The sequence below is a fragment of the Labeo rohita genome, chromosome 6 (assembly GCF_022985175.1).
Source record: "Labeo rohita strain BAU-BD-2019 chromosome 6, IGBB_LRoh.1.0, whole genome shotgun sequence".
Lineage (NCBI taxonomy): Eukaryota > Metazoa > Chordata > Actinopteri > Cypriniformes > Cyprinidae > Labeo > Labeo rohita.
In genome coordinates this window covers 34569351-34582177 of record NC_066874.1, presented here as the reverse complement: position 1 = coordinate 34582177, position 12827 = coordinate 34569351, and the positions used below count along the sequence as shown (strand labels likewise).

At 36.0% G+C, this 12827-nt stretch overlaps 1 protein-coding gene across 1 annotated transcript; it reads right to left on the bottom strand.

The window, feature by feature from the left end:
* Nucleotides 1-6206: 6206 nt before the first annotated feature.
* helz2a (helicase with zinc finger 2a) lies at nucleotides 6207-12827 on the bottom strand (the record flags this gene model as incomplete). The annotated part of the gene is made up of 9 exons (XM_051112988.1): nucleotides 6207-6712; nucleotides 7042-7209; nucleotides 8539-8721; nucleotides 10735-11008; nucleotides 11225-11359; nucleotides 11501-11693; nucleotides 11838-11954; nucleotides 12056-12200; nucleotides 12719-12827. Coding segments are annotated over 9 exons (1500 nt in total), but the record flags the coding sequence as incomplete, so codon positions are not given.

Sequence of the window (12827 nt, the reverse complement as noted above, 5' to 3'; positions counted from 1 at the left end):
TAAAAACAATGATCACAACAATAAAACAAAAAATCTAAAATGTAAAAACTGATTGATTTAATGATTTAAAAATTATTTAAAATTTGATTTAAAATAAGTTTAAGACAGTTAAAAACAGAAATTATACATAATGCAATCAGTTCGGACGAAGCACAGTGCTCATTCAGTAAATGCACAGCTAAACAGATGAGTTTTGAGTCTAGATTTAAATGTAGCCAATGTTTTAGCACATTCGGTCTCTTTTGAAGCTGGTAAGCTTTAAAACTATTCATGGCGCAAGACGCTAAAAACAGCGACACGTCGCTGAACGAACGCAAGAATTTGCGCGCGCTTTTTACGTTTACATTGATAGAAATTAACGAACGCCGCAAATCGCGGTGTAAGATGTCATTTGCGTATACAGTTTGATGTATGTGTGAGTTTTTATGTATGTTTGCATGTGCCTTACTTTGTAGATGATGATAATACCTCGATGATGCTCTTGAGATCGTTCATTCGGGTCCAGTTTTTAACGACAAAACAAACGTGAGCAACTTTAGTAAAGGAAGACGCACCATAACACGGATTGAACGCGATCAGCGCCCGCTCATGGTCAAAACAAACACCTATAGATTCGTGTGTTATTTAATTTAGCGAGATTTTTGGGGATGGCCGCCAAAAAACCTTACTCTTTAGTGACGTTAGACGCCATATTGAATTTAATACGGATGAAAACGAGGCTGTGAGGTAGAGGTCTGCGCGGGACTGTTTTTTTTTTTAGTCCCGCTCCCGCGAGGTTTTATTCCGCACCCACCCGCTCCCGCTATATATTCACTCTTTGTTCACCCGCTGCCCGCTTGGAATAATTTTCTTCCCGTCCCGACCGTTCCCGCTGAATTTTTATCTGTTTCCAGAATCTCACATTTAAACCGAAAGAGAGAGATAACAAAAAACTGTAGGTTGTACAACAATTTATTTTATTTTTATTCTTCTTGTCAAGATGCTGTTAATACGGAAAATGCGTCGCAGAAAAAAAAAAATGTAGAAAAAATGTACAAAATTGTAGCATACTTATTATTTTTATTCAAAATACAAATGTGTTTTTGTCAGCACAGTAGCTTAGGAAAAGTGTAGCTGAAAACAAAAATAACATCTGCGATTTAAAATTATAAGCAAAAGATCAAATTCGTTGGCTTGTAGCCATTACAAAATTAAATAACTTTTAGCCTAACAATTTAACGAAAATTTTCGATTTCAACGTCTCTCCTACAAAAGAAAATATATAAATACAACAATAATAACTAGTAATTAATTAAATATTTCAAAATTGTAAGCCATTAATGAAATTAACGAAAACGTTTACTTACTTGCAAAATCACCTTTTCCAAATTATTTTAAATTAATTTAAATTTAAATTAATTATTTTATTTATTTGCGTGCAGCGCGTGTACAGGTGCTCCATAAGAATGAGTAAAGCGCAGATATGCTGTTCAGAAAGGACGTCGGGAACGGTATATTATTAGCAGTGTTGGGCAGGTACCTTTAAAAAAGTAATTAGTTATAGTTATTAGTTACTTCTCATAAATAGTAACTGAGTTAGTAACTGAGTTACATCATTATAAAAGTAACTAATTACCAGGCAAAGTAACTATTGCGTTACTTTAAAAAAATCTAATTTAATATAACTATAAAACAAATATAAAACATTGTACACTAATCTACACAATTTTAATGTTGTTGTGGGCAGTGTTGGGAATGTTACTTTGAAAAGTAATTAGTTATAGTTACTAGTTACTTCTCACAAATAGTAACTGAGTTAGTAACAGAGTTACATCATTATAAAAGTAACTAATTACCAGGGAAAGTAACTATTGTGTTGCTTTTTAAAAAAAATAAAAAATAAAAAATAAATAAATAAATAAATATATTAAATAACTTGGATGACCCCAATATTAAATATGTTAAATGAATGAAATTTTAATGAAATTAATTACATTTTTAGTTTACTCACCAGACTAATATTAAATATCTGATATAATATTATAATTATAATTAGCATTCAACTTTAGCCATTAGAACTTTAGTAATTAGAATAAGCATGTATGAATGCATGTTTGTCATGTTGACTGAACTCAGGACTGGTGGTGATAATGTTTGTAATTTAGTGTTTCTATGAACGTCTTGTTACTACCACAAATTCTACTATTAATAACAATATTAAACACACTAAGGTTTAATGAGCTGCTGGGTTCATGAATATTAATCACGTTGTCTGCGTTCGCTCTAACTGATTTGCTGTAATCAAAACAGGGACGATAATAGGTGAGCACCAGCCAATGAGACTGCTGTTTGCACATTAGTTCCGCCTACTACCGGAGAAACCGGCAGTTCTTAAAAGCTGAAGTATTCCAAAGGAGCTCCGTTGTTTTGAGAGGAAAATACAACAAAGAATATCGTTTACACGTAGCGCGTCAATTCTGCATGGTATAAGACTCTGTCACTCTGTATCTTTCTTTGCGTGTGTGTGAGACAAAGTGACGGCTAGTCGTGTGCCTTCACACTAGAGTTTACAGCTCATCAAATACAGGTATGCTGCGCATCCATTCAGATGAACTGAAAAATAAAATTATAATGATATTATAATAAATGATAGTAACGCCATATTTTATTGGCAGTAATGGTAACGGCGTTGTAACGTAGGAAACAGTAATTCGTTTGATTACTCGTTACTGAAAAAATAACGCCGTTAGTAACGCCGTTATTCCCATCACTGATTATTAGACCGCCCACTCCCGTCCAAATTACACCAGAGTTACCCACCGCTACCGCGTTTTGTTTGTAAATTTTTCCCGCTTAGCAAAAAATCTGGTCGGTCCCGCGGGAGAGCCGCGGGAATGCAGACCTCTACTGTGAGGGATAGACTTACAATTTGTACAATGGCGCATGCTATGGAAGTTTTAAATCATGTAATTGTCACAATCTACAACTATCACATTTTTAAAGGATTTTCTTTTTTGTAAAGACGCTCATGAGTTGAGCAGCCCCTTGCAAAAATAAACCACTGATTTATTATACCTTTACAAAATGAGCCATAGTTTTCCCTGTTGAAAAAAACAGCATATGCTGGTTAGGTTTTGAAGCATGGATGCTGGTTTGAGCTGGTTTAAGCTGGTCCTTTGCTGGTTTATGCTGGACCTTAGCTGGTTTATGCTGGTCATGTTACTGGTCAAGGACCAGCATGAACCAGCAAAGGACCAGCATAAACCAGCTTAAACCAGCATCAAAACCTACCTAAGCAGCATCCCAGCATCAAAACATACCTACCAGCATATGCTGTTTTTTTCACCAGGGTAGTAACCATGGTTGTTTGGTTTTATTTGTAGTAAAACCATGGTTCATTTTTGTAAAGGTAGTAAAGGTGAAGTAACCATTTTTGGTGTATTGATTACTGTTTAGCTTTACTATATACCATGTTTAGCTTTAACCAATACCATGGTTAAACTATGGTTAGTGTAGCAAAACCATGGTTCATTTGTGCCATTGTTTATCTATAAACCATATCCATGATTTTCTGGTTTTATTTGTAGCATGATTAATTTTCACAAAGGTTTGTATGTTGTTAAACAACAGTACAATCTACTGAACGCACTGTACTTCTGTCCCTCACATTTTGATCCTGTTAAAAATGAAATATGATGCCATACCAATTACCCAGAACACCCTAGTAAATGCGTAGTATGGTGGTAAGAACACAGAAAAGCCCTAGTGGCTTGTAGTATTAAGTATATTGAAATATGAGTGTCATTACTTTAGATATATTTATATAAATGAGTCATGGTAGCACAAATACCTCAGTGGAGTCTAAAAAAATAAAATTGAAGCTTGTGTTATTAAAGTCACACACATTATCGTTATTCATGCATGTAAACACCCACGTTTCCCTCTCTTAGAGAGCCGTTCACTCACAGCAGGCCTAAACAGTATTCTTCCAGTGACCTGTAATTATTTGATAGATTTTTCGAGCTAACTGCTATTTAGTAAGTTTGTAAGTGCTTCCTAAACAATCAGACATAATATGGGACTAATTTAAAGAGTAAGGCAGGCAGTTTTGGCAGCACCGGAGGGGCTGGTTTGAATCAGCGGAGGCCCCTCGCTCCAGCTCTGGTTTTAAACTGTTCTTCGTGTTTGTGGAAGTGCGGCTGGCGGTCGACTGCGAGGCCTGCGAGGCAGCGCTGTTTAATTGGGCTTTGTTGTGGAAAGAAATGGGGGAGCACGGTTCACTGTGGTCACATCTGTACAACGGTGGCGACCGGAGCGAAGAGACTCACACATGTACGTACGCACGCAAAAACACGGACGACACAGGACGTCTAGTCATAAATTGTCACTAATGAAGCTATGCCGTCAGGTGAATTGATTGAATAGTTCTTGAGCACGCACAGAGCGTGACTCGGTTTTGAAACGGGACGATGCGTTTGCTTTGTTCGCGGGGATTTTAGAAGCGTATAATTATCGCATTTACAAAACAGAGCTTCTGAATAATAAGATGCTGGATTTGCACATGTGACTGTTCGGCCTGCAGCTCTCTCACGTCCTGTGGCGACATGCTGTTCTCCATCTAAACAAACATTTTTATAATTATTGTGAAATGATTAAGCAGGCTGTTTTATGAGCTCATTCTAATTGAGTTTACAGGGAGGATTTGTACTGTTTGTACTTCTCAGGATACTATAGACCTCGTTACTGTTGCCATTGGCTTGCTTAGTTGAGATTTAAAAGACATTTAGTATTAAGTGATATCCATTTGACTTAACTATTGGATGAAAAGTTTGCATAATTCTGTACATTTTATCTAAAACACTTTACTGTAAATAAATGAGACTTGACTTCTATAAACTTCTGCGGTCCTAACAAAGGCAGATGTAATAGAACACTGTTGGAAAACAATCAATATACTGATGAGCAAAAACAGCTTAAAACAGGAAAAAGTAAATCTGCCAGTGGGGTAAGAAAACCCTTAATTCAAAGGGAAAACAAGATTATTTTCCTTGCCCCATTGGCAGATTTTTTTTCTTGTTTTAAACTCACTAAATTCTGATGCAAGACTTAATAACATAAGTCATTATGCTTCTTAAGTAAATGTATCTTGATTTAAGAATGTTTAAATGTTTGTACTTTTGCAATCTATTTTTAAAAACAATATCATAACTCTTAAATTACTTTGTTTAGAAAGGATCTGTCAATACATTAAATGTAAATGATATAATAACTGTAATTTTCAAGAAATGGAGCATAAAAAACGGAGACCGTGATGTCCTGAATTTCATCATCATGCATTAGAGAGATTCCACCCCCCCTTCCCTATATATCGCTCCTACTTTTCATCCCACATCTTTTCCCTCCATTCTCCACTTCATCTCTCCTCGTCTCATGTGGCGCTGATTGAACCCCATCAAAGGCTGCGGTGAGAGTAGACGGCCTGCTGCAGCTCCAGCCTCTTGCAGCCTAATGAGACACACACACACACACATGCATGTATGCAATTCCAAACAGCAAGTCAGCGTAAGACATGCACTACACTCATGCACACAAGCACATGCTCGCAGCTTTTAATGCAATGCATCTTTAATGCAATGCACTGCAAGAAAAATAATTTTCATAATCATTTTTGTTATGTGTTGTAATAACAATTATAAAAACAAGATGCATTTTAAAACCACCTGATTCAAACATGGATTCAAACACATTGAGTGAAAAAAGCATTTGAGAACAAAAATGCAACATCTAATCAATTTTTTATTTGTGACTTCAGTGTTCAAATACATTCTGCAGCTCCTGTGTAGCTACTGTTGTGCAAATTATGTAATGAGCTACACAGTAAACACAAATCACTGAATATTACATTCACAGATACATCTTTAAACATGTAAACAAATAAATATAGAACATTCAGGTTCTTGTGTTACAATGATACATTCGTAGACACAACAGAGAACAAAACAACTATATCCAAATAATTCAACAACATCTAAAAATATTTTATATACACAGTTACTAATTGCAATTTGCCTTATGAGTACAGCACCACTAAGTGGTCAAACATTAACATTGCAATAGTAATAGTCTTTGGATGAAATGTAAAAATTGACTTGAAGATTGAATAAAAATATCCTTCATTTCTATATTTCATATTTGCATGGGCAAGAATTTTCACTTTATCTTTGCTTTTTTGCATTTATATATACAGAAATAGTATTTTAAACAAATGCAATGCAAAATCTTTTTTTCTTTATGAATTTATGGTTATGCAAACTTTATACAAAATTTACAATTGCACAAAAATTCTGACATTAAAATAGATAAATACAGTCTAATTTCCAATGCTAATACAGACTAAAAAATAAAATATATTTAATTAAAAACGAATATACTAAATAGCCATTCAAAAGTTGTCCCTGATGTCTGTCTTGCAAAAAAATTTAAAATAGTAATGCATTCATAAATGTAAATGTAGAGTATATAAGTGCACATTTAACACAGCTATAAAGCAACTGCAGCTACAAAAATAAAACTGCATGAAGAACATCATCTTCTAGCAGTTCTCTTTTTCCCAAACTTCTAGTGGGTTTTTGAACCTGGATGTGCCGGGCGGGATTCACAACACATCCTTTCTCCTTATAATGATCCAGAAGTCTTCTCCACAACACACTGCACCGCAGCAAGTTCTCATTACCTGTAAAATTAGCAAAATTAAGGCACTGTAATCCAAGCATCAAATATAAAACTGTTGATAATTACAAAATACATAATGTAGACATATTAAAAGGAGGTTTAGTGTTATTAAAATGGCATTTGACATATTAGCCCTGACACTATTAACATAAACTCTACACAAAAAGATTAAGATAAATGATATCCATATTGTTTTGAAATGATTATTTCCTTATGGGACTTAATTATAAAAAAAAATGTGATGTGTGCATTTTGCCATCATTCACATTATTGACTTCTACAAGCCTAGATTGTTTGTTCATCAGATTCAGAGCAGATGGTGTAACTAACCAATGATGCACAGGCCTTCTTGTGCCCTGGTAATGCCCACGTTAACTTGGTGTGGGTCCATGATGAATCCAAGGCATTTTATGATCCAGGATTTAGTTGGTTGCTTTTCTATATCAGATTCGGGACAAGAGCGCACAGTTGATATGATGACATATTTCCATTCACTTCCTGTGGCCAAACAAACAAAAGAGAAAAGATCAGAAATAATACAGTATCCATAGGTACCGAAGACGTCACTTCCGCTTCCACTTCACAGCGAGCGGGACTCGCTGCTTTACTGATGTTTCAGACTTCAAATATTATGCCATAAAGATGTATGTAGGCTATGTAATTTCACAGTATATCCACCTCCTAAATTATTTCACCACTTGTGCAGCCAGTCACAATTCAAAATGGTATAATTTACTCAGGACAATGGTTTATGTGTAACTTGTATGACATTTTTTGTATGACAAATTATTTTTATAGTAATTGTACATAAACAGTTTCAAAACAAATGTGATTACTTTTGAGAACCTTTTATATATATATACAGTGCTGTTTGAAAGTTTGTGAACTGTTTAGAATTTTCTATATTTCTGCATAAATATAACACAAAACATCATCAGGTTTTCACACAAGTCCTTAAAGTTGACAAAGAGAATCCAATCAAACAAACAAGACAAAAATATATACTTTGTCATTTAGTTATTGAGACAAATGATCCAGTGTTAAATATTTGCAAGGTGCAAAAGTATGTGCTTTCAGTATCTGTTGTGACCCCTTTTTGAAGCAATAACTGCAGGTAACGTTTAACAACTCCAATAGCCTTCTGACTTGTCCACATGATCTTCATCAAACTACAGACAGGCAGCAGTGTTTTTTGGAGAGCTGTGGCTTTTTCCATGCAACCCTGCCATGCACACCATGGTTGTTCATAGTTCTCCTGATGATGGACTCATGAACGTCAACATTAACCAATGTGAGAAAGGCCTTTAGTTGCTTAGAAGTTATCCTGGGGTTCTTTGCAACCTTGTAAACTATTATACATCTTGCTTTGGCGTGATCTTTGTTGGTTGACCACCTCTGGGGAGGGTAACTGTGGTCTAGAATTTCCTTCATTTGTACACAATCTGTCTGACTGTGGATTTGTGAAGTCTAAACTCGATGATTTTGTAACCTTTTCCAGCTTGATGAGCAACAACAACTCTTTCTGAGGTCCTCAGAGATCTCCTTTGTTTGTGCCATGATTCACTTTCACAAACATGATCAGACTTTAATAGATTTTTTAAATAAAACAGGACATAAACTGACACCTAATTGTCATCCTGTTGACTGAAAACCCTTTTGAAAAGACAGACTCTAATTTCACCTTCAAATTAACTGCTAATCCTAGAGATTCACATACTTTCGCAACGCACAAATATTTAGCGCTGGATTATTTTTCATAATAAATAAATGAAAAAGAATATATTTTCATCTCATATATATATATATAGTTAGTGGACTCATTATTACCTTGACTTTTCATGATGGTGTTGACCGTGATGTCACGTATACCCTTACTGAACAGGGACTGACTAATATTTGACACCTGAGCATTGTATGGTGTGAGAATGGCAATGTCCTTTGTCTTTATCCCAGCCTTAGTCAAAAGAATGGCGATCCGCACCTGTAGAAAGATTATTACGATTATCACATGAAAAAAAACAAAAAAACATTTTATATATATACAGTGGGTACGCAAAGTATTCAGACCCCCTTAAATTTTTCACTCTTTGTTATATTGCAGCCATTTGCTAAAATCATTTAAGTTCATTTTTTTTCCTCATTAATGTACACACAGCACCCCATATTGACAGAAAAACATAGAATTGTTGACATTTTTGCAGATTTATTAAAAAAGAAAAACTGAAATATCACATGGTCCTAAGTATTCAGACCCTTTGTTGTGACACTCATATATTTAACTCAGGTGCTGTCCATTTCGTCTGATCATCCTTGAGATGGTTCTACACCTTCATTTGAGTCCAGCTGTGTTTGATTATACTGATTGGACTTGATTAGGAAAGCCACACACCTGTCTATATCAGACCTTACAGCTCACAGTGCATGTCAGAGCAAATGAGAATCATGAGGTCAAAGGAACTGCCTGAAGAGCTCAGAGACAGAATTGTGGCAAGGCACAGCTCTGGCCAAGGTTACAAAAAAATTTCTGCTGCACTTAAGGTTCCTACGAGCACAGTGGCCTCCATGATCCTTAAATGGAAGACGTTTGGGATGACCAGAACCCTTCCTAGAGCTGGCCGTCCAGCCAAACTGAGCTATCGGGGGAGAAGAGTCTTGGTGAGAAAGGTAAAGAAGAACCCAAAGATCACTGTGGCTGAGCTCCAGAGATGCAGTCGGGAGATGGGAGAAAGTTGTAGAAAGTCAACCATCACTGCAGCCCTCCACCAGTCGGGGCTTTATGGCAGAGTGGCCCAACGGAAGCCTCTCCTCAGGGCAAGACACATGAAAGCCCGCATGGAGTTCACTAAAAAACACCTGCAGGACTCCAAGATGGTGAGAAATAAGATTCTCTGGTCAGATGAGACCAAGATAGAACTTTTTGGCCTTAATTCTAAGCGATATGTGTGGAGAAAACCAGGCACTGCTCATCACCTGTCCAATACAGTCCCAACAGTGAAGCATGGTGGTGGCAGCATCATGCTGTGGGGGTGTTTTTCAGCTGCAGGGACAGGACGACTGGTTGCAATCGAGGGAAAGATGAATGCGGCCAAGTACAGGGATATCCTGGACGAAAACCTTCTCCAGAGCGCTCAGGACCTCAGACTGGGCCGAAGGTTTACCTTCCAACAAGACAATGACCCTAAGCACACAGCTAAAATAACGAACGCAACAACTCCGTGACTGTTCTTGAATGGCCCAGCCAGAGCCCTGACTTAAACCCAATTGAGCATCTCTGGAGAGACCTAAAAATGGCTGTCCACCAACGTTTACCCTCCAACCTGACAGAACTGGAGAGGATCTGCAAGGAGGAATGGCAGAGGATCCCCAAATCCAGGTGTGAAAAACTTGTTGCATCTTTCCCAAAAAGACTCATGGCTGTATTAGATCAAAAGGGTGCTTCTACTAAATACTGAGCAAAGGGTCTGAATACTTAGGACCATGTGATATTTCAGTTTTTCTTTTTTAATAAATCTGCAAAAATGTCAACAATTCTATGTTTTTCTGTCAATATGGGGTGCTGTGTGTACATTAATGAGGAAAAAAATGAACTTAAATGATTTTAGCAAATGGCTGCAATATAATAAAGAGTGAAAAATTTAAGGGGGTCTGAATACTTTCCGTACCCACTGTATATATATATAATGGCCTAAAGCCATTTAATAATTAGGAGAAGCTAGAAGAAGTGCGGATGGAATTGAGTCATTAAGCAATTTTTTTTATACATATATAAATATTTTGTAAAAAATATTTTTTGGCGCATGTGTTAAAGGTAACTGAAACTGTTGGTGTGTCAGGTTAAAATTTATATTCTCCCTTTTTAGTCCTGAGCGTTCTTAATCACAAGATGGCGCCAATTAGCTTCTCTAGATCGTTTTGTTATGAAAATTGGATTGAGAAACAAAAGTAGTAGCAGCAGTATGTGAAATGTCCACATTAGTGATCATCAGGAGCACTTCTACATTGCATATTTGGGGCTTAGCAGACCTCTGTGGACGTCTATTATGGAGGCATGCTTCAATGAAATGTCGGATATGTTTGTAGGAGTTTTAGGATTTTTAGACTCTTCCACATTTGCCTTTGAATTTTCATTCCCCTGTTCAGTCGAGACCACCAGACTTTTCTCCTTTCCATCAACATGGCCAAAAACTATACATGTTTGCTTTGATTTAGTAAGGAAGAGACTTGGTTTAGGTAATGTTCCAGTTTTTAACTTTCCACCATAGAACTCCTTAGATGGAAATGCACAAATGTCTTCTTGCTGTAAGAGACAAGATATGTACCAAAGAAATTTGAATTTGAATTAAGTGAAACTATAAAAATAGAACTACTGCGGTTTAATTGATTAGTTCATTGTTTGATATCAGAGAATATTAAATACTATTGCTGAATAAAAATTATACATTTACATAAAAAAACAGAATTGCTGACATAAATGTTTAGATGCAAATACAGTAGTAAAGCTATTATTTATTACCATTCTGTACTGAGTGTCAAGCATGAGTGCTTTCTCCATGTAACGTTCAAAAAGAGATTTGCTCATTCCCAGTCGCTCCACAACATCACAGTGGACTACAGGTTGCAGCTGCATATGATCGCCCAGAAGAACAATCTACAACAGGAAATTAGTAGGATAAGAATAAGAACCTACACGTAGATTCAGCAGTAAATACCTCCAGTAATTAATGTGTGTTATTTAACCAATTCATGCTGCTAGTGTTTGTCTAAAACAAAAATTGTTTTGGAGTCGTACCTGATCAGGCTTATGAGCCACTAGGGGAATAAAGGCTTCAGGTTCAGTTGCCATGGCACATTCGTCGATGATGATCTGTTTGAAGTCGAGGACTTTAGCTAAGGCAGGGTTTGAGGCTGCTGTGCAGGTGCACAAGATGACATCATGCTGCAATAACTCATGTTTTCGAGCCTTTTGGAGGATGTCTTTGTAGCTTTAAAACAACACAAAAAATGGTTTTGAAACTTTTGTGAACTTTAAATTAGCTTTTCATTTCTATAAAATTGTGTCCAAACAATTTTTAACAAAGAAGAATATGAAGAATGTGTCATATGAACTGTTACGGACCCATACTTACAATCTCTTTTCTTCGTTAGTGAGATTATCTCCTCTTGCAATTTTCAAATCAAAAGCTAGTATTTGTGTGGAGAATGGGTTGTCTTCTTTTCGAATCAGGTGGTGAAGTGCAATGGAGCTAATAAAGTGACAGAAATACACATCACCACGCATACACACTACATTCATAGTTAGTATCTACACTCAAATAAGTGAAGATAGACAGTATTAGGCAAATACCTGAGCTCTGTGTTGGGTTTTTCGCTTCTTTTAGAATGGCGTGACAGCTTCAGATTGCAGCCTGGGTAAGGAAATTCCAACATCTCCATCTGATCACTGTAGACTCTGAGAGGTCTAAGTTGATTTCGAAGTTTTAGGAGATGACCTGCAACCCATTTGGATAAACAGTTAAAGTGCAGTAATGTTGATAATGTGATGCTATTTATATATAACTAAATGTCATACTGTATATTCATTAACTATGTGGGTATACTAGATGCCATCCCATTCTTACTATTTCTCCAATATTTGCTGTCCATGCTGAATGTAAAATTTCTTCATATATTAAATATCTGAATAGTCTACTACTTTTGAAAAAAAAGTATACATATATATATTTATAATATGTAAAAAATAAAAATGTTATTATGACAGATGCCATTTACTGAATTAGACATGCAACTGTGATAAGGTTATGTCACAACAATGTAGCATTTTCAGAAACATTTTTTTTACATAATGCATTCTGTTTTACATGTTTTCAAAGAAAATAAAATAAATACTAAACATTAGGCCAGCATTCCGTTCTTAAAATGCAAAGCAAAAACAAATACAAGTAAAACGTTTACACAGAGCTGCTAAAATGCTTTAACGAGTATGCCAAATATGGTTTGCAAAATTTACCTGCCACAACATCAACAGACTTATTTGAAGGCCCACAGTACAGAACAGCTCTCTTCTTTTGTGAATTGGAGACAGAACATTTTTGAATATTCTTTAACAACCAGTACAC